At 33.9% G+C, this 17,858-nt stretch overlaps 2 protein-coding genes across 2 annotated transcripts; one reads left to right on the top strand and one right to left on the bottom strand.

The window, feature by feature from the left end:
- Positions 1-4,350: 4,350 nt before the first annotated feature.
- LOC145055038 (uncharacterized) lies at positions 4,351-5,442 on the top strand. The gene is made up of 2 exons (XM_079003320.1): positions 4,351-4,670; positions 5,204-5,442. Exon 1 carries the CDS (start codon positions 4,492-4,494, stop codon positions 4,636-4,638), a length of 147 nt encoding a protein of 48 aa, XP_078859446.1. The 5' UTR covers positions 4,351-4,491; the 3' UTR covers positions 4,639-4,670; positions 5,204-5,442.
- A 10,646-nt stretch (positions 5,443-16,088) lies between these two features.
- LOC145051888 (fe(2+) transport protein 1-like) lies at positions 16,089-17,302 on the bottom strand. The gene is made up of 3 exons (XM_078999725.1): positions 16,703-17,302; positions 16,482-16,631; positions 16,089-16,394 (listed from the first exon to the last, which is right to left on the bottom strand). Exons 1-3 carry the CDS (start codon positions 17,297-17,299, stop codon positions 16,089-16,091), a joined length of 1,053 nt encoding a protein of 350 aa, XP_078855851.1. The 5' UTR covers positions 17,300-17,302.
- Positions 17,303-17,858: the final 556 nt, after the last annotated feature.

Below are 17,858 nucleotides of genomic sequence, written 5' to 3'. Positions count from 1 at the left end.
TGTGATATACTTCAGTGTCTTCACATATCTCCCAAAGGGAGATCCTTCTTCCCAATCATTGCAACGTTGGGAGTCGCAATGGGCGTCCGGGAACCCATTTTTATTTTACACAAGAGTACATGACCATGTACCACTTTGATGACTTTTGAATTATTATTTTACCATCATTATTCATTCTATCTTATGTGAACACTAAAAGTATTTTGTGCATTCATGGAATGTATTTTGGAAATAGTCTGAGTACAACACCAACAGGATCGGAGAAGAATTATGTACCACTTTGCTTGGTAATTAGACCCCTCTCACCCTCTGTTTGAATTGTTAAAACAATTTAAATATTAACAAAAATCTAAACCAATTAACAATGAAACATCCGAAAATCACTCCAAGAATTTAAAAGAGATATTGTTTGGAAAAAGAATGTTAGGGAACTAAAACGTAAAAGCTGTAAAACCCTATAAAATTAATACAAATTATACTCATATTACATAATTCTTATTTTATCTCAAAGAGTTTGAGAAAACCTAAAATTTACCCTGGCCGCTGGAAATAACGATACCGCACAACTGCATCTTCTCTGATCTCCACTAGTTTCAATCCGGCCGTTAGAAATAACGTCATCACCATTCGCTCCCTGACTACGTCGCCAAATTGTTGATCCCTGATTTCCGTCGTGTTCTACCGATTAATGGCCTCCACCTCCCTCTTTGGTCTCCTTTCTACATGAGAGTAAAAACGATATTTTTTTTCTATCTCTCTTTCTAGTTCTCCTTTCTCTTCTCCCACCAAACTATTGTAGAAACTATTATAGACCTTGCAGGACTTTGTAAAGTGTGAACTATGAATAGAGCTATGGTGTGCTAGAAGGCTAGAAGTGTAGGACAACTATTATCCATTAATTAGAATTATTTATTACTTATTAGTTTATAACCCGTGGTTCCCACGGTTACAAAATTAATTAAACTTTCATAGTATAAAAATTCAAAATTATTAATCAATTATTTTAAATAAATTATTAATTAAGAGTTTTTTTTATTATATAAAATTATAATCATCGAATTAAATAAATATATGAAATTACATCACTTTATAATTTGTATTAATTTTATTGTAGTTTTTATTCTAATGTTATTAATTTAATGTAATTAGAGTGGAAAATTTAAAATTTGAAATTTGAAATGAAGAATTAATAGATTAACAAGTGACATGCATTAATTAGGAAACTTAATAGGATGATACATGGCAAAAGAAGAATAAAATATGCATTAATTAAGAGACCTAATAGGGTAAAACATATCAAAAGGAGAATAAAAACTATTCTTTTATTAGAATAGGGATAGGGATTAATTGTTTGATTAAAAATTATATATTGTCGTTACTGTAAAAAAATGAAATAAAAATAGAACATTCAAATTATCTATCTGTTTATTAGTAGAAAGTAAAAGTAAAGAGTATTAAAATGTAGAATATTTATTTATATGGTGATATGATTATAAAGTATGGTTTTGCATAATTTGTGGTTTTGCATTTGGGTAAATGGCACAAAAAACACTCTTTTTACACAGAAATTCGATTTTGACACCGTGTTTTTTTTTTTGTGTCAATTTTGACACTGTGTTTTTCAATTTGTTACAATTCTGACCACTTGACCGGTTAATTAGGTTGTATGCTGACGTGGCATGATGACGTGTCAGTTTTGATGACATGATATGCTGATGTGTCAAAATTGAATTTTTTTCTCACAAAAAATAGTAAGTTTTCACTTTTTTTCGATTTTGACACTAAGTTTAACTTTTTTCTTTCAACTTTGACACTATGTTTTTTTGTTCCAAATTGAACATCATTTTTTTTCCAATTTTGTTCAATGTTGACAATTTTTTACTACCTCCGTCCCATATTTATTGTCCACTTTTGATTTTTGAAGTCATTATTTTTCAACTTTGACCTTAAATATTTCTGTTTTTGATACATAATATTTGATGCAAAATATATGAATGGATTGTATTTTAAATGTATTTTCATTGTTATAAGTTTCATAAAGTAATATATAACACAAATAAAAATATTTAAGGTCAAAGTTGACGAATAAAGACTTCAAAAGTCAAAAGTGGACAATAATTATGGGACGGAGGGAGTATTTGAAACCGTATAAATATTTTTTTTTAATTTAAAAACCATAGTTTTGTATAAATACATTTTTTTTACACTCAAACCATATTTTTATGTATAAATATGTATTAGTTATATAAAAATTGTATTTTATATTAAATATGTAACTTTAAAATGTGGTTTTTAAACGAAAAAAAATATGCTTATACGGTTTAAAATGTAATAAAAAAAATATATTTATACGGTTTCAAATGGAAAATAGACAAAATTGAACAAAATTTGATAAATGATGTTCGATTGGAAAAAAAAACATAGTGTCAAAATTGAAATAAAAAATTAAACTTATTGTCAAAATCAAAAAAAGTGAAAACTTAGTGTTTTTTTGTGGAAAAAAATCAATTTGACACGTCAGCATATCATGTTAGCATGTCACGTCATCAAAACTGACACCTCATCATGCCACGTCAACATGTTACCTGGTTAACCGGTCAAGTGGTCAGAATTGTAACAAACTGGAAAACACAGTGTCAAAATTGACACAAAAAAATACGATGTCAAAATCGAATTTCTGTGTAAAAAGAGTGTTTTTTTGTGCCATTTACCCTTTGCATTTTGATTGAAAACTTAGTCTAAAAGATTAGTTTAAAATCAATTTTCCAAGACTTAAAAAAAAGTGGATAGATTTCATTTTTATTAAACAATATGACAATATTTTTTCTACTAGTTTTCTTGTTTATTGTCATAATTTTGAACAAATTTTTTTCTTGTCTATATTATTATGTTTTGAAATTTTGATTCCGGCCCCTCTAATCATACTATTTGTGTTCCGGCCCTGGTTGCCAAATAAAAACTGATATATGACACACAATAAAAACATGATCTATAATCCTTATGGTTCCAAGACAAAAAGGGCCTAACACCTAATCCACATTCATCCCCTTTTAACCAAGATTGGCCATAATAAGCAAATGATTAAGACCCAAACATTATAATAAAATGTTCAACTTGATAGAAACAAAAAATTTATTATCTTGTTGAAACATTATCGAGGGTCCAACATACCATTGTCTATAAAAGAAAAACAACTTGAAGAAGCAATCGAGAGTTAATCGATCGAACCAAAGCTCTACACCAATGATTTGATTCAGATGCATCAAATGATGTAAATAGGGATTTAGAAATTCATCCATTTTAGTCGTACCCCTCGGTTGCCTATGCAAACTGTGAGTTCACGTTTCAATGCTAAAACAATTTGCAGCAACACTTCGATTGTTAAAATCGGGAGCAAAAATTCTAGGAACTTTGGTTAAAATGAAGAACCTCCTAACCATGATTTGCAAGAGCAGATATACCTCCAAAAGATAAGCTTCTAGCCTTCCAAGTTGACAATTCATTTTCAAATTTGTCATAAACCGAATTCCATCCCTTCTTCCTTGACATATTTCACCTAGTCGGCGTTATAATTAATAGAATCATACATCCCTTCCACTATACAAATGAAAAACCAACTACATAAATATCACTCTTGAGCACATATATTTGAAGTCCATATGTCAAATAAAAACATCTCAACAAAGGAATAATACAAAAAAAATTATCTGTCAAACCACTGCCCATAAAACCGCATCGTCCATAGAAAAAAGGAAAAAAATGTGAGATACTTGAACCCGTACCAAATCTTACACTTTTAATGTTTCTTGTGATACCATCTAGAATTCTAGATGTAATATTCAAGGTTTATTGGTTGGATTAAAAATCTACACTTGAACCAATATTTCTTGAATTTGATATTAGTGATTCATATTTTCATTTAAAATATATTTTGATAAAACGATGTTATAGATTTTAGTCAATGATGAATTACAAGTTCATATCGAGAATTATTGCTACCAAACGACATATTTCTTTTACAAATTGCCATTTTTTTATATAATTATATGAACATACCCCTTTTTGAAAGAATAAAATTAGAACAGCTTTCAATATTCTAAGCAAAAAGGTTATCTCTGCCTTTGTCATTTCGTTCTTGTGATTCAGTCTTTCAGTGGCAGAATTTGTCAAGATCTCCATACTTCCAAAATTTCCAATCAATATCATCTGCCACCTCCGTTCATTAATTCACCTAAAATTGATGTGTATATAATATATATATTCACACCCAAACCCCCAACACCCTTCTCCAATCGTTTTCTCTAGATAGACACAGATTTATAGGGTTTGTTGGTTTTTATGCACAGTAGATTTCTGAAAATATGCTCAAATAACAGATTCTTTGGTCGATTTAATGAATCTTGTTTGTGGGTATTATTCGAAACCTTCTGTATAATTCGAACACCTAAGTAATTTTGAAGAGTAGCAGCATCAGTAGCAGTAGGTACGACTATGGCAGTACCTTGGAGTATGACACTGTGGATGGCGAATATGGTGTGGATGGCGCTGAGTGGTTGGGTTATATCGTGCTTGACTGTTGCTGATGAGATCGCTGGTTCACTTCGTACTGGCGATATCGGTCCATTTCATGTTGGTTAGATCGCAATTTGCTATCGTTTTCGATTGCGCTGGTGAGTAATTCTTCCATTATCATGTAATAATTCGAATCAATTTTTGATTGGCGGGGTTTCTGCTTATTTTGCCCTAAGTAATATGCCCTTTAGGTATGCATAATTCGTAATCAAGTCCTATGATAATGACGATGGTATGGTTAGGTTTTTTCTTCAATTAATTCGCCTTCAACAGTGGGATTATGTTTGCTTCATAGTATTTTGAATTGCCCCTTTTGTTGTATGAAGCTATCTTCTGATGATGAGTACATACTGTTTTGATGTGTGAAACTGTTATGCGATCAAAGGTGACATCAATATCATATAACTGGATATAGTTTTGTATTTTTTATGCTGCTTTGAATTCTTAGATTAGGATGAACACCCATGGAAATTTTGTTCTTCTTTAGGATGCAAATACATTGCTATAATGGATAAAAATGTTGCTCATTTGTAGTTATGGCCTCTTTTTGGGTGCAATTATATCATTCCATCAGTGTTATTATAATTATACAAATGAAATATAACTAATACCAAGTTGAATTTTCTTGCAGGTTTTAATGACTTAGTTTCTGTTGATGTAGATATTATATGCAAAAAAGTATCAATCACAATTTACAAAGGTTCCTCCTACCAAATGTTAGTCTTTTTATGTAGTAAAAAGTATGGAAGAAGGCTAAAAATCCGATAAAGTAAAGTTGTGTGGTTAAAAGATGGCATGGATATGTTTCTCATAATTGTAGCATCAACCATAATCGAGTTCATGTCTACAACTATTGTTGTTGTTTAAAAATATGCTTCAAAAACCGGTTGTTTAGGCTACGTTTGTCACTTTTTAAATTTTTTAGTAACTTGCATAACCAAAATCATGGCAAAAATGCCATTTATAAAGTTTTATAGTGAAGTTTATACATTCTGAAATGTGAAAAGTTTGATTTCTAGAAATCTTTGCCAAAGTTGAAATATTTAAACTTAAAGGGCTATTTTTGTCAAAAGATAAAAACTGTGTCAAAGTTTTGAAAATATGCAAAAATCAAATGTTCTTAACCATGAAGCTTCATCGGACACCAGCATTAGCATTTGCATTTTCTCTCTTCATTGTGAAAGTTGTTAGAGGTTTGTCATGTTTTTCTCTCATGATTGTTAAAAATTAAAATGGTAGAGGTTATAAAATTTTATAATCAATAATAAACTATAAGTATATTGTTATTATGGGTTTAAAATTAAATAAGCTACCTATGTCAATATAGAAGGCAAAATTTATGATGTTATTTTCTCCAATTTGCGCTTTAATAATTTAAGTTAAACCACCATAAGATACGACAATAACTTTTCATTTCGTAGACATGATAGTGCGCAAAAAAGGAAAAATAGACATATTAAGCAAAATGTAATTCATTATTCAAAATCTTGGCGATTTTCTTTTTCTGAAAGGTTTTTATAATTATTATTTTGTGATACAAGCAGAAAAGGGTATCTATACTTCCATAGGCATGATAGGATGTGAGAAATACAAACCTCATTTCGGAAAGGATCTCAAATAGGGAACATGTTTTGATTTTATATTTCGCAAAATATGTTTCATTTCGTTAGATCTTTGCAAAATAAAATTTTTTGAGAGGTTTTTTTAGTGGTTAGTTTGAAATACAAGGGAAAAGAAGATACCAACACGTTCAAATATTCAGTTTAATACCTATATATTCAAAGTTTATAGAAAGAAATCAAAAGTTTTTATAAACATTCAAAGTTTAATACCAAACAATACGGCAAATGAAAATATATAAAGGTTGACAGTGGTTGAAAGTGTAACCTGGATTAAAAGGTGATCATCCAAAAATTCTTACGCAAGAGAGAAAGAAAACAAACTAATGGACTTGAACTCCTGTAGGTTAGAAAACGAAAATGCGCTTACACCAACCATACAAATTTTATGTATTTTCCAATAAATGATTAATATTAGCTTGTCGTCGTGAGAAACCATGTCCTAATAACTCGTTGAGGAGTATTAGGTGACATTTGGTTTGCAGAATGTTTTTAAAGGAATTGAAATCTGTCAAGAAATTAAAATCTGTTAAGAGTTGCAATCCAATTTCATATTTTGTTTGGTTGGCAGGAATGAAATCTGAATCTAATTCCATATTTTTGGTTGGTTGGTAGGAAATGAAATTAGAATAATGTACAATGACAAAATTGTCCTTTTTTTTTGCTTAATTATACTTTTTTTTTTTAATAATTTATAAATTATAAAAATAGTAAATGATGGTGATGGTGATGGTGTTAGTTGTGGGTGGTGGTCGGTGATGACAGTGGCGATGGTGGTAGCAATGATGTTGATGGTGGTAGTAGTGGTGGTTGTGGAGATGGTGATGGGTAGTGGCGGACAGTAGCGAGTCTAGAATAGAAACTCAAATGGTTCACTAACTAGGGTCGGTTCAAGAAAAAAATCGGGTTCAACCAGAAAAATAACAAATTCAACATGTATAAAAACTAATGGTGAGATGACTGAGCCCAAACCTATAAACCTTAATTTTTTTACTAAAATCATCGTAAATTTAAAATAAAACCGGTCTGTTAATTATTATTTACACATCTAATAGTCAGTAATAAAAAAATGTGTGAGTAAAAGGTTTATCATTTAAAGAAAAAATGAAATGAAAATCTATTTAAAATAAACAAAAATAAAAAAGAAACTAAGAAAATGGATATAGATTCACGATCAAATGGGAAATGATTTGTTGCGCGTTCCTCCAAAGCAGAAAAAGTTAATAAGTAAGATGTATGTTTATTTTTATTATAACTCAGAAAATAAAAAAAATAATAATAATATGATAATGTAATAAAAGAGTCCTTTATCCTAAATGGAATTGGAAACTAAAGTGGCTAAAAACCCTATTCTTCCTAAATAATTCGAATCGTCGTTCCATTGCTTCGCCTCTATTTCAATAATTGAGTTCTTTTTTTTACCCACCCAAAATCTTTTTCTCTCTTTTCTTTCATTTTCTTTATAAGGTAGGTCATTTAAAAACATTTAGGTGGTTCCTCAATTTCTTGGTATATAATTTCTATTATTATTTATAAAATTAGGTGGGTCATGTGACCCACCTTAGGCATGCATAAACTCGTCATTGGTGGCGGAGGTGGTGCTGGTGGGGTGTAGGTGACAGTGGTGTTGGTGCGTGACAGTGATATGGTGGCGTGGTGCTAGAGGTAGTGGTTAGTGGGTGATGGTGACATTGGTGGTGGTGGGTAAAGGGTGGTGGTGGAGTTGGTGGCACAGGTGGTAAAGGTGACGGTGGTGATGGTAAGTGGCGGTGGCGATGGTTGTAATGGTTGTGGTGGTAGCAGTGATGTCAGTGGTGGATGGCGGCGGTGGAGGTGGAGGTGGTTATGGTGGCGGTGGTGGCAGGTGAGTTTTATATGTAGTGTTAAAAGTAAAAATAGTAATATGGTTTTCTCTAGCATTCTCACTTGAAAATAATTTTAATTCCTTTAGATTTTGGAAGAAATTTATTTTCCCTCAATGGAAGAAAATTTTGACTCATTTAGGAATCCAATTCCTTTTGAAAGTTTTGAACCAAATATAAGAAAGTGGTGTAATTTGGTTCTAATTCCCGTCAACAAATTAAACGACACCTTAGTTTAAAGGTCACGATTCCTAAATTCATGGGTAACGCTAACCCTAACAACTTCATTGATTGGTTAAACACCATTGAGGTGTGTTTGATCCTAGACATACCAAAACATCCAAAGGTAAAGTTAAATAACTATCATAGTGAGGAAGCATCACATGGAGAAAGATAAAAAGGTAGTGGGGAAATCAAGAGTTGTTATGTGGCCAAAAAGAAAAACTAATGAATCTTAACTCCCTACTTTAGGGCATCTACAATCCATTGAACTCTAAGGAGTTCAATGGATTACCACATCACTGCCACATCACCATTTCACTTTTTATTCAAATATACTCTTTAACATCGACACTCCATTAAACCCTACAAATTTTAATGGATTTTTTATATTTGGTTTGAAATTTAATTGAAAAAGAAAAGATTAAATTTATTGAACCACTCAATTATCATGCAACTCTCATCCATATCATCACTCACACACCATTAAAATTTTATTAAATCATAGTCATCATCTATTCAACTCTTATTAAACCCCCATTGTGGATGCTCTTATAACCATATACATTGAGTTTTCTTGTATTGCCACAATCTGACTACAAAATCATTACGGTTGAAGAAGTTATTCATGAATTTGACTGACTTAGGATATTATGACATGGTGGAGGATACTAAAACCCAAATCTAGGATATTAGGAGTCTTCATCATTATTTATTAGACATATTCGTATGTGTATCAACTAACCTTAAAAGCCAAGAACCAAGTTAATCCGACCATCATGACTTAAAGTTCCATGGTTTAGGACATAGCAATTTTGTCTCGGGTTCTTTCATTTTGAACAAGGTAACCTATCCGATGAAACCTGAAAGAATATAAAACTTCACGGACAAGTGACAGAGCTTTTGGAGAAGGGTTTGATTCGAGAGACTATGAGTCTGTCTGTCTGTGTGTGTTGTTCCCATTCTATTGGTTCCCAAAAATAGGGGCACTTTCTGTATGTTATCAATTCATTAACATCATAACGATCAAGTATCGTTTTCCTATTTCATGGTTCAACGATCTGCTATACTAATTACATGGTGAAGTACTTCTAAAAAATTGATTTGAGGAGCAGGTATCATCAAATTTGAATGAGGCCCATCGATGAGCGGACAAAAGCTTTCAAGATACATGATATGTTTGTTATACAAGTGGATGGTTATGTTGTTTGGGTTATCGAAAGCACCAGGCACTTTCATGAATAACATTTTTAAGTCCTTTATGGGTGTGATTTGTAGTGGTTTATTTTGATGACATTTTGATTTTTAGTAGAACTGTTAAAGACCATCTTTCTCATGTCCACAAAGTTTTTTCAACTTTGCACGAGCATAAGTCATATGCCAACGATAGGAAATGTAAGTTTCTCGTTTGTGAAATAACTTTCTTAGGGAATGTGATCTCGAGGAGGGAATTAAGATGATTGAAACAAATATTGAGACCATCATCAACTTGATCACTCTCAACTATTTTGTATGGCATTTAGATCTTCCATGGTTTAGATTTTTTTTAAAGCCAGTTCTTTTAGAATTTTAGTAGCATTATCACAATTATAGCCGAGTGTCTGATGGGTGGTCGGTTTATATGGATTACCAAACTTTGAAAATGTTTTTGTATTACCAAACTTTAATGACGTTTTCTAGGTTGAATGTGATACCTTTGGGGTTGACATTGGTGGCGTTCTTAGTCAAAATCAGCGCCCTCTTGCCTCACTCAGTAGAAAATAAACGAAACAAGGCACATGTATTCTACATATGACAAAGAATTTTATGTTATAAAAAGCATTAAACGAGAAAGCTTTGTTATTTTTGATGTTATAGGAGGCTTTTGAAAAAATTGTTTCAGGTTCAAATAAGTTTTTGTTCAATGACAATTGTCTTTTCATAATTGTCTTCTACTGTTTTCTTCCTTTGTATGCAGTTTTTAACTTTCGGCTTGAAAAATCTATTTCAAAACACCTACATTAGAGGACAAATCCAAAGTCAAAATGTCAAACTCTTTTATTATTTGGTCACCTTTGGATTAGCTTTTGATCAAAATCATGAGAAAGTATAAGGGTTATTGTCATTGTTGCCCAACAAACTTTAGTATATTGGTTTAAACGGTCCCTCGTGACTATTTTTTGCATTTGAAGGGCAAAAACTTGTGTTTTTCGGTTTTAAAAGGTCATTCTGGAAATTTTGAAGGGGTCACCTGGTGACACCCATCCTAATCAGCAAGTTTAAATGCTAACTCAATTGCTACGTGTAACACCTAATGTAATTCTCTGGCTCCGTCGCTGTCTTCTTCGACTCCAGCGATGACCCTGATGTTCACTCCGGTATAATCGAACACCAAACATAGAGTCTGATGTTCACTCCGTAACACAGTCCCTCTCGACATAGGTCGACTCTATGGATCGATCCGCAAGGGTTCATTCTCGTTTCCGTCAAACGAGATTGAAATTGGGGACGATTTTGTAAGCTACAGAGAAGATGAAGATGGTGGGAACGGAAGTGGGTATCATCACGAAAGAGGCCTGAGCTTAGGTGGTGATGTTTTTGTCGATTTGATCCATCCGGAAGCAATCAAGGAGCTGAAAGCCATCGCCGATCGGATGATTAGGTCCGGCTATGAAAAAGAGTGTTGTCAGGTTTACAGTAACGTCCGACGTGATGTCTTAAACGAGTGTTTATCCATTCTAGGAGTTGAAAGGCTTAGTATTGAAGAAGTACAGAAGATTGAATGGAAAATTTTGGATGAGAAAATGAAGAAATGGATTCAAGCGATTAAAATCGTGGTCAAGGTTCTTTTTGGGGAAAAACGATTATGCGAACAAGTTTTCAGCGAATCCGAATTTATCAAAGAAATTAGTTTCGTTGAAACAACAAAAGGATGTGTGATGCAGCTGTTGAATTTTGGGGAAGCAGTTGCAATTGGGCAAAGATCTTCAGAAAAACTCTTTCGAATTCTCGACATGTATGACGCGGTTGCAGATGTTTTCCCTGATTTCGAATTTCTTTTCACTTATGAATCTGGAGAATTAGTCTGCAACGAGGTGAACGTGATTTTAACCGGCATATAAAATCAATTCTCTAAATCAAAATGTTTGCTTGAAATCAGTTTCTAAAACCGTTTTTCTAAGATGTTTGCTTGAAGTCAATTTGAAAATCAAATTGTTTTCTTGAAATCGGTTTCTAAACTCCTAAAGTATTCTTTTCTTCCCGAGGAACTGGATGTCGGTGAAGGCGGCCAAGATGACCAAGGTATCACCTGATTATCATCTCTAATCATCTTATCATCTAAACCTGTTTCATCTTCGTCTCCGTCGTAATCATCATCAAAAACCATATCTCGTGGAGTTGAAGATGATCGCCAAGAACCCATCGATTTATATGTACCCAAATAAAGGGTAGTGGTGCTGTGAATTTTGGAGGTTGTGAATCAATGGTGGTTTTTGTTGCTATAAGATACCACACAAACACGCCTGGTAATTCACACAAACACACCTGGCAACGATGAGTCGACTCACCACTGAGTCATTGTTGACTCACCTGCCTATTTGGCAGCTAACATGGCACTGTAACCTTCAAAAATGGGTAAAGGTACCAAATTAACCGGTAAAACACAAGTTAGTACCCTTTAAAGGCAAAAAATAATCATGAGGGACCATTTAAACTAATATACTAAACATTGTTGGGATACATGACAATAAACCAAAGTATAAATAAACAATGATAGATAGATATGATTCTTTTGTATTTTTGCAAATACAGTATTTATAATTCCAATACCAAAAATGAAAACAATTCCTTGATTGAAAAGTGTTAGATCCTACAAATTCCTACAAAAACCCAAGGAACATGAACCCTATATAACAGTTTCATCCCTCTTTCTCCTTTGTTTCTTCATCCTTGTAACCCTCTAGCCGAAATTGCACAAACATCACCGGAAAACATAACAACATGATCAACCAGTGATGAGCCGTGAACCCGTATAGATCAATGCTTCGACTAACAACCGCGATAAACACCGAATTTGTAACCCATAAATCAATCGACGGTTTAATGATCCGAGTGATTGCGATAATGTCAATCCAAACACAAATTGAGAATATCAACATAACAACCGATTTTTCGGGGACATAAAGGAAGACGTAAATGACTCTCATAGCCGTGAATCGCAGGGTCCATTTCATAGCAGATCCGGGAAAGAAGGGGGCGATTGTGAGTTTGAGCTTTTGGGTATCAGAAAAGAAGATGATGAAGTGGAGGGCGATGATGATGAAGGCGCAAATGTATTTGCCGGAATTGTTGAAACTGTTTGTGTATTGTTCATGAGTCAAGTAGAAGAAGGATGAGAGGCCGGCGATGGCGGCGACGGTGGAGATAGTTGACCAGAATTTAGTGGAGAAAAGGAGGAATTTCTCGGCGATCGATTGGTAATGGAGGAAAGTGTTCGTCATTGATGAGTTTGGAGGTTTGAGGTTTGAGGTTAAATATGAAGGTATGAGACTGAATAACTCTGTCAGTCAAACTGTTAGTCAACTGTGAGGTATGGATGGATTCCGTTAGCCAGCACCCAATGTCCCAATGTGAAGGTGTATATGACTGAATAACTTCACTCCATGTAGGTTTTCCAAGACTTTATTGAGGATTTATTTATTTATTTTGGAAAGAATTAATTTATAATTAGTTAATCAAAATTAAGACAATTCTTTTACATAAGTTGTGTCGCTACCAACAACTTATCTAAACTTTTTTTTTTTTTTTTTTTTTTTTCTTATTGTTGTCTTCTAAAATAAAGAAGCTAAAATTTAGGGGTTGGCTAAAAATATATCTTAATTTTCCATTTAGACACCCTATTTGATTTTTAAGGTTTTTTTATTGGTTGAATTTGCATTGTTTTTTGAAAAAGTAATTTTAAATAGTTTATTATAGGTTGACTTTTACTAAAAGTGTTTATAGTGTGTCTAAGGGGTGTCAATTTAGCAACTAAAATTTATGGGTAGTTTTTTCTAGTGGAAATATATAAAGCTTCTTTGGTCGTTGATTTTAAAATAAAAACATTAAAAAGATTGGTTTATATTAAGTTTTAATAGGAACCAACTCTTTTATATCTAAAAGTCAAAGAAAAATACCAAAAAGTCAAAGAAATATGATAAAACAGTCATGCATTTAATTATTCTTCAATAGCTCGTTAGTTTCTTTAGAAAATGATCATATTTGATCAATCTTCTGAAAACCATACTGAACATCAAATCTGATTCGATTCTTTAACTGATACAACCAATGACATGTTCGAAAACAAATGATGTCATAATTATCTCCTCATAAATATAAAATTTTGAAAAAAAATACAAAAAAATATTATATTTTGACTATTTAAGTATGGGAAATCTTCACAAAAATCAATTTTTTTAAAAAAAAAACTAACGATTAAATCCAAAAGAAAAAATTAAAACAAAAAGTCCTAATTAATTAATATTTTGATCAAATTAACAAAAAATTTCTTATTTTTCTTTTAACTGGAAATGATATATTATCGTTTAAAATCAAATAATCAAGACTTTTCTATTCAAAAGAAATTTGTTAGAGACTTGATCGTTAATTTTTACCAAAATATTAAGACTTTTATAAAGATTTCTCATGTAATATATGACCTGAATAATTAAATAAACCATTTTTTAGCGTTCACGAAAATCCTGTCTAGATGTAAACATAGAATTAGATTTTTTTTGTGGGGTCATCATTTTCAATATAAGAGCATCCACATCGGGGTCTTTCAAAATTCTTTTGCAATGCCACAATATTTCATGCCACATAGGACTTGATCTTTCAACGCGTGCAAGCCTTGCAAATGTAGTTTATTAAATTTTTTAATCAACAAATATGGATGATGTGAGGGGAATACACATGCAAATTATTTTTAATCAATATATTAACTTTTCATCCACTTGATATATATTAGTTTTTGGGTTATTGTCACTATAACCCAACAAACTTTAGTATATTGGTTTAAATGGTCTCTCATGACTTTTTTTGGCCTTTTAGGGATACGTATTTGTGTTTTACTGTTTTAAGGAGTCATTATAAAAAATATGAAGGGGTCACCCGGTGAACCCCTTCATACTCATCAGTTTTGATATGACACGTGGCATTTGGTCACTGAAAATGGTCCATGTGGGGCCCATATGTCATCTACGTGGATTTTTCCTGTTAAAATTAGGTCGGTAGTGAAAGCATTTGTTCTCTCTCGTTGCTTCCTTGATCTCATCTGCCTACTATCCTCATTCTTCCCTAAATTAAACAATCTCACCTTACTCAATTTGTTCTAAAACAAACTCCACGGATCGATTCCTGATTCCATGGGCGAACTGTCGGAGTTGGAGGTATTACAACTCTGGGAAAAAAAAACTTCACTGGAAGCATTCCTCAAGGCCTTGGCAGGAACAGAAAGCTACAAATCCTTGATTTGTCTTCCAACAAATTAACAAGTTCGCTTCCTCCCAATCTATGTAATGGAAACAAACTCGAAACGATAATCTCTTTGGGAAACTTTTTATTTGGTCCGATTCCGGAGTCTCTTGGTGAATGTCAATTGCTGAATCGAATCTGAATGGGAGAAAATTTCCTCAATGGTTCGATTCCAAAAGGGCTTTTCAGTTTGCCTCATCTGTCACAGGTTGAACTTCAGAACAATCTTCTCTTCGGCGAATTCACGGTGACCGATTATGTGTCAGCGAATCTCGGTCGGGTCAGTTTGTCCAACAATCAGTTAACCGTTCAACCATTAGCCAATTTTCTGGTGTGCATAAGCTTTTACTCGATGGAACCTGTAAAGAAAGAATCGCAAACGCCACCCATCAACCACATTCAAAATCATTAATCTCCGCCTCTGTAAAACTTCTTCTCGTTCTTGGCATACTCCGTTGTTCCATCGCCTTCACCATTGCAGCAATCATCAAAGCTCGATCTATCAAGAAAGCTTGCAAAGCTCGATCATGGAAGCTTACTGCTTTCCAATGCCTAGATTTCACTTGCGATGTTGTTCTCAATTCTTTAAAGGAAGATAACATCATCGAAAAACGAGGAGTCGGGATTGTTTACAAATATGTCATGCCCAACAACGAACTTGTTGCAGTGAAAAGATTGCCAGCCATGAGCCGTGATTTTTCTCACGACCATGGATTCAATGTCGAGATTCAAACCCTAGGAAGAATTAGACATCGACATATCGTCTATGTTGGTTGTTGGACTCCGGATTTTTTCTTAAAGATGGGGGCATGTGGCTATAGCGGTGGCTCGATTTGTGGAGGAAAAGAGGAGTAAGGGGAAAAAGAAAGAAAATATTAAGTACCGAGAGTAAGGGTAAGGGTGGGTTTGGGTTTGATAGGGGTTATTTGTTTTTCTATTTTTAATAATTAGATTTAGTTTATAACTTATGAAAAAAAACCATGTCATCAAGAATACCGGTAATAATAAGTCTTGGGCCTTTTTTAGCAGGTAAAAATAGACTTTTGCCCCTTAACTACCAAAAAAAATCATGAAGGACCATTTAAACCAATATACTAAAGTTTGTTGCGTTATAGTGACAATAACCCTTAGTTTTTAGTAGCGTATTAACATTTCCAGGTAACATGTGGCATTTACAATTGATTTGCAAGCACAACCGATGTGGATGCTCTAAGGGCAAAATAGTAAATTTAGTCAATCTTTTTCAAATAAATGCGTTAATAATCCCCTTACACATTCCTAACCCAAAAATCTTAAACAAACAAATTAAGGAAGGCAAAATTGTTTATGCCCAAATTGCCATCACCGACATGCCTCCAGCACCAAGAAAAACTGCAACAAAAGAAATTGCTTGAAGCTTCATATCTTCTTGAAGCTTTTCCCCCATGAAATCCGCCGCCAACAGATCCACCAAAGCCATATAATTCAACAGCCCTGCCGACACTGCATCTAGTATTCCGACCACCATCAGGGCTGCCGGACTATTTTCACGATACACATTCGACAACCCAATTCCAAGTGCTATCCCAAACGGAGTCGTCACCGAGAAGAAAAACACCATCATTGCCTTCATCTTCATCTCATACTCTGCCTACACTCATTATATAAAACAAATGAATCAAATATTTTGATTTTTGTTTAAATTTTAAATTAAATTAAAGCCATGCACACCGATCACCTGAAGAATGCAACCACCGAGACCCATTCCTTCAAAGAATTGATGGAAGCATAGCGCAGCCACTAGAGGTCTTATGGTGCATAAATTATCCGATGCACCCATGGATAGTCCGATCACAACTGAGTGTACAACTATTCCTAACTCTAACACCTGCAATAAGTTGTAACATTAATTAATATTGTAAATTTTGGTAAATTAAGGAATATTCCGGTGAAATGTACCTGAGCAACCACCCTGTATCGCCTCAACTGTGACGCCGGAGAATCAAGCCCAGATGATCCATCGCCATGGAAATGATCACCGGAGATCTTCACTTCCAGTTTCTCCTTTGTTTTCTCGTGATACTTTTTGTAACAACTCATTGCATACGAATCCACCATTAACGTGAATACAGCTGACAGCATTGCAATGAACGTTGTGAATGGGAACTTTCTCCATGGGTATTCGGGCAAGCATTCGGATGTCAAGCAATCAAAGGAATCGGGTAAGACGTGCATGTATCCAGTTGCGAGAATCACTCCCGAAGCAAAGGCTTTAACCAATACGAAGAGCTTCTTGTCGGGTTGTAAAGCGGGTATGGCCCGTGAAAGCATGGGTAGGATCACACCCATCATACTTGCTACTAAAATTGCAGCAATGGCGATGACTTTAAGCTTTAACGATCTGGTTTTGCTGTGGCATGGTCCGCCGGTGGCCTTCCGGCATTCTTCAGGAATGGTCTTGGGTGGTCCGGTGGTGGAGTTACCACCGTGAGATAGTGTAGCGAAGGTGGAGAGCAGGAGGAGAGAGAGGATGAGGCAGTATTGGAGTTTCGCCATAGATGAGATTGAGATTTTGTTGTTGATGATGAGTGATGCATGATACGTGTGTAACTGTGAGGGAGATTTATAAGAGGGTTTTGAGGATGGTTATCGGGATTTAAGGAATAAAATTTGAAGGTGGATATGCGAAATGACTCGGTTGTCCTTGGTGGCGAGGGGAGGATGCTATAAGTTAGTAAGGGTAAATTGGGAAAGAGATTGGAGAAAGGGTCTATATATGGAGGGCGTGTGGTAAGAGTAGTCCTACATTGGAAGGGTGTTGGAAAATTCATGCTTTTGGTAGGATACTGTGATGACGTGGCACATGGTGGTGCTATGATTGAACATATCATCATTATATATGCTACTCCACACATTCATCTCATATTAAATTTTAGTTTTTTTTTTGAAACGCTCGAGAATTTTATAAATATACCCACACTAGCAAGAAACTAGACATCAAGAAATGGAAAAGGGGGATACATTCCACCTCTCCCAACTATAAATTCCTTTTTTACCCCTACATTTGATCCATAGATAAACTAATGCCTTAATGTTCTTGACCGCTTGAGTAGGG

The sequence above is a fragment of the Lactuca serriola genome, chromosome 5 (genome assembly GCF_051521515.1).
Source record: "Lactuca serriola cultivar US96UC23 chromosome 5, Lser_US96UC23_V15, whole genome shotgun sequence".
Classification (NCBI taxonomy): Eukaryota; Viridiplantae; Streptophyta; class Magnoliopsida; order Asterales; family Asteraceae; genus Lactuca; species Lactuca serriola.
The sequence above is the reverse complement of the archived record's forward strand: the minus strand, read 5'-3'. Positions and strand labels throughout refer to the sequence as shown.

Coding starts and splice junctions, on each gene's coding strand:
- LOC145051888 (XM_078999725.1), bottom strand. CDS start 17,299: ATGGCGAAACTCCAATACTGCCTCATCCTCTCTCTCCTCCTGCTCTCC. Junction 16,632..16,702: donor GATACAGGGTGGTTGCTCAG/GTACATTTCACC, acceptor AACTTATTGCAG/GTGTTAGAGTTAGGAATAGT. Junction 16,395..16,481: donor TCGGTGGTTGCATTCTTCAG/GTGATCGGTGTG, acceptor TAATGAGTGTAG/GCAGAGTATGAGATGAAGAT.
- LOC145055038 (XM_079003320.1), top strand. CDS start 4,492: ATGGCAGTACCTTGGAGTATGACACTGTGGATGGCGAATATGGTGTGG.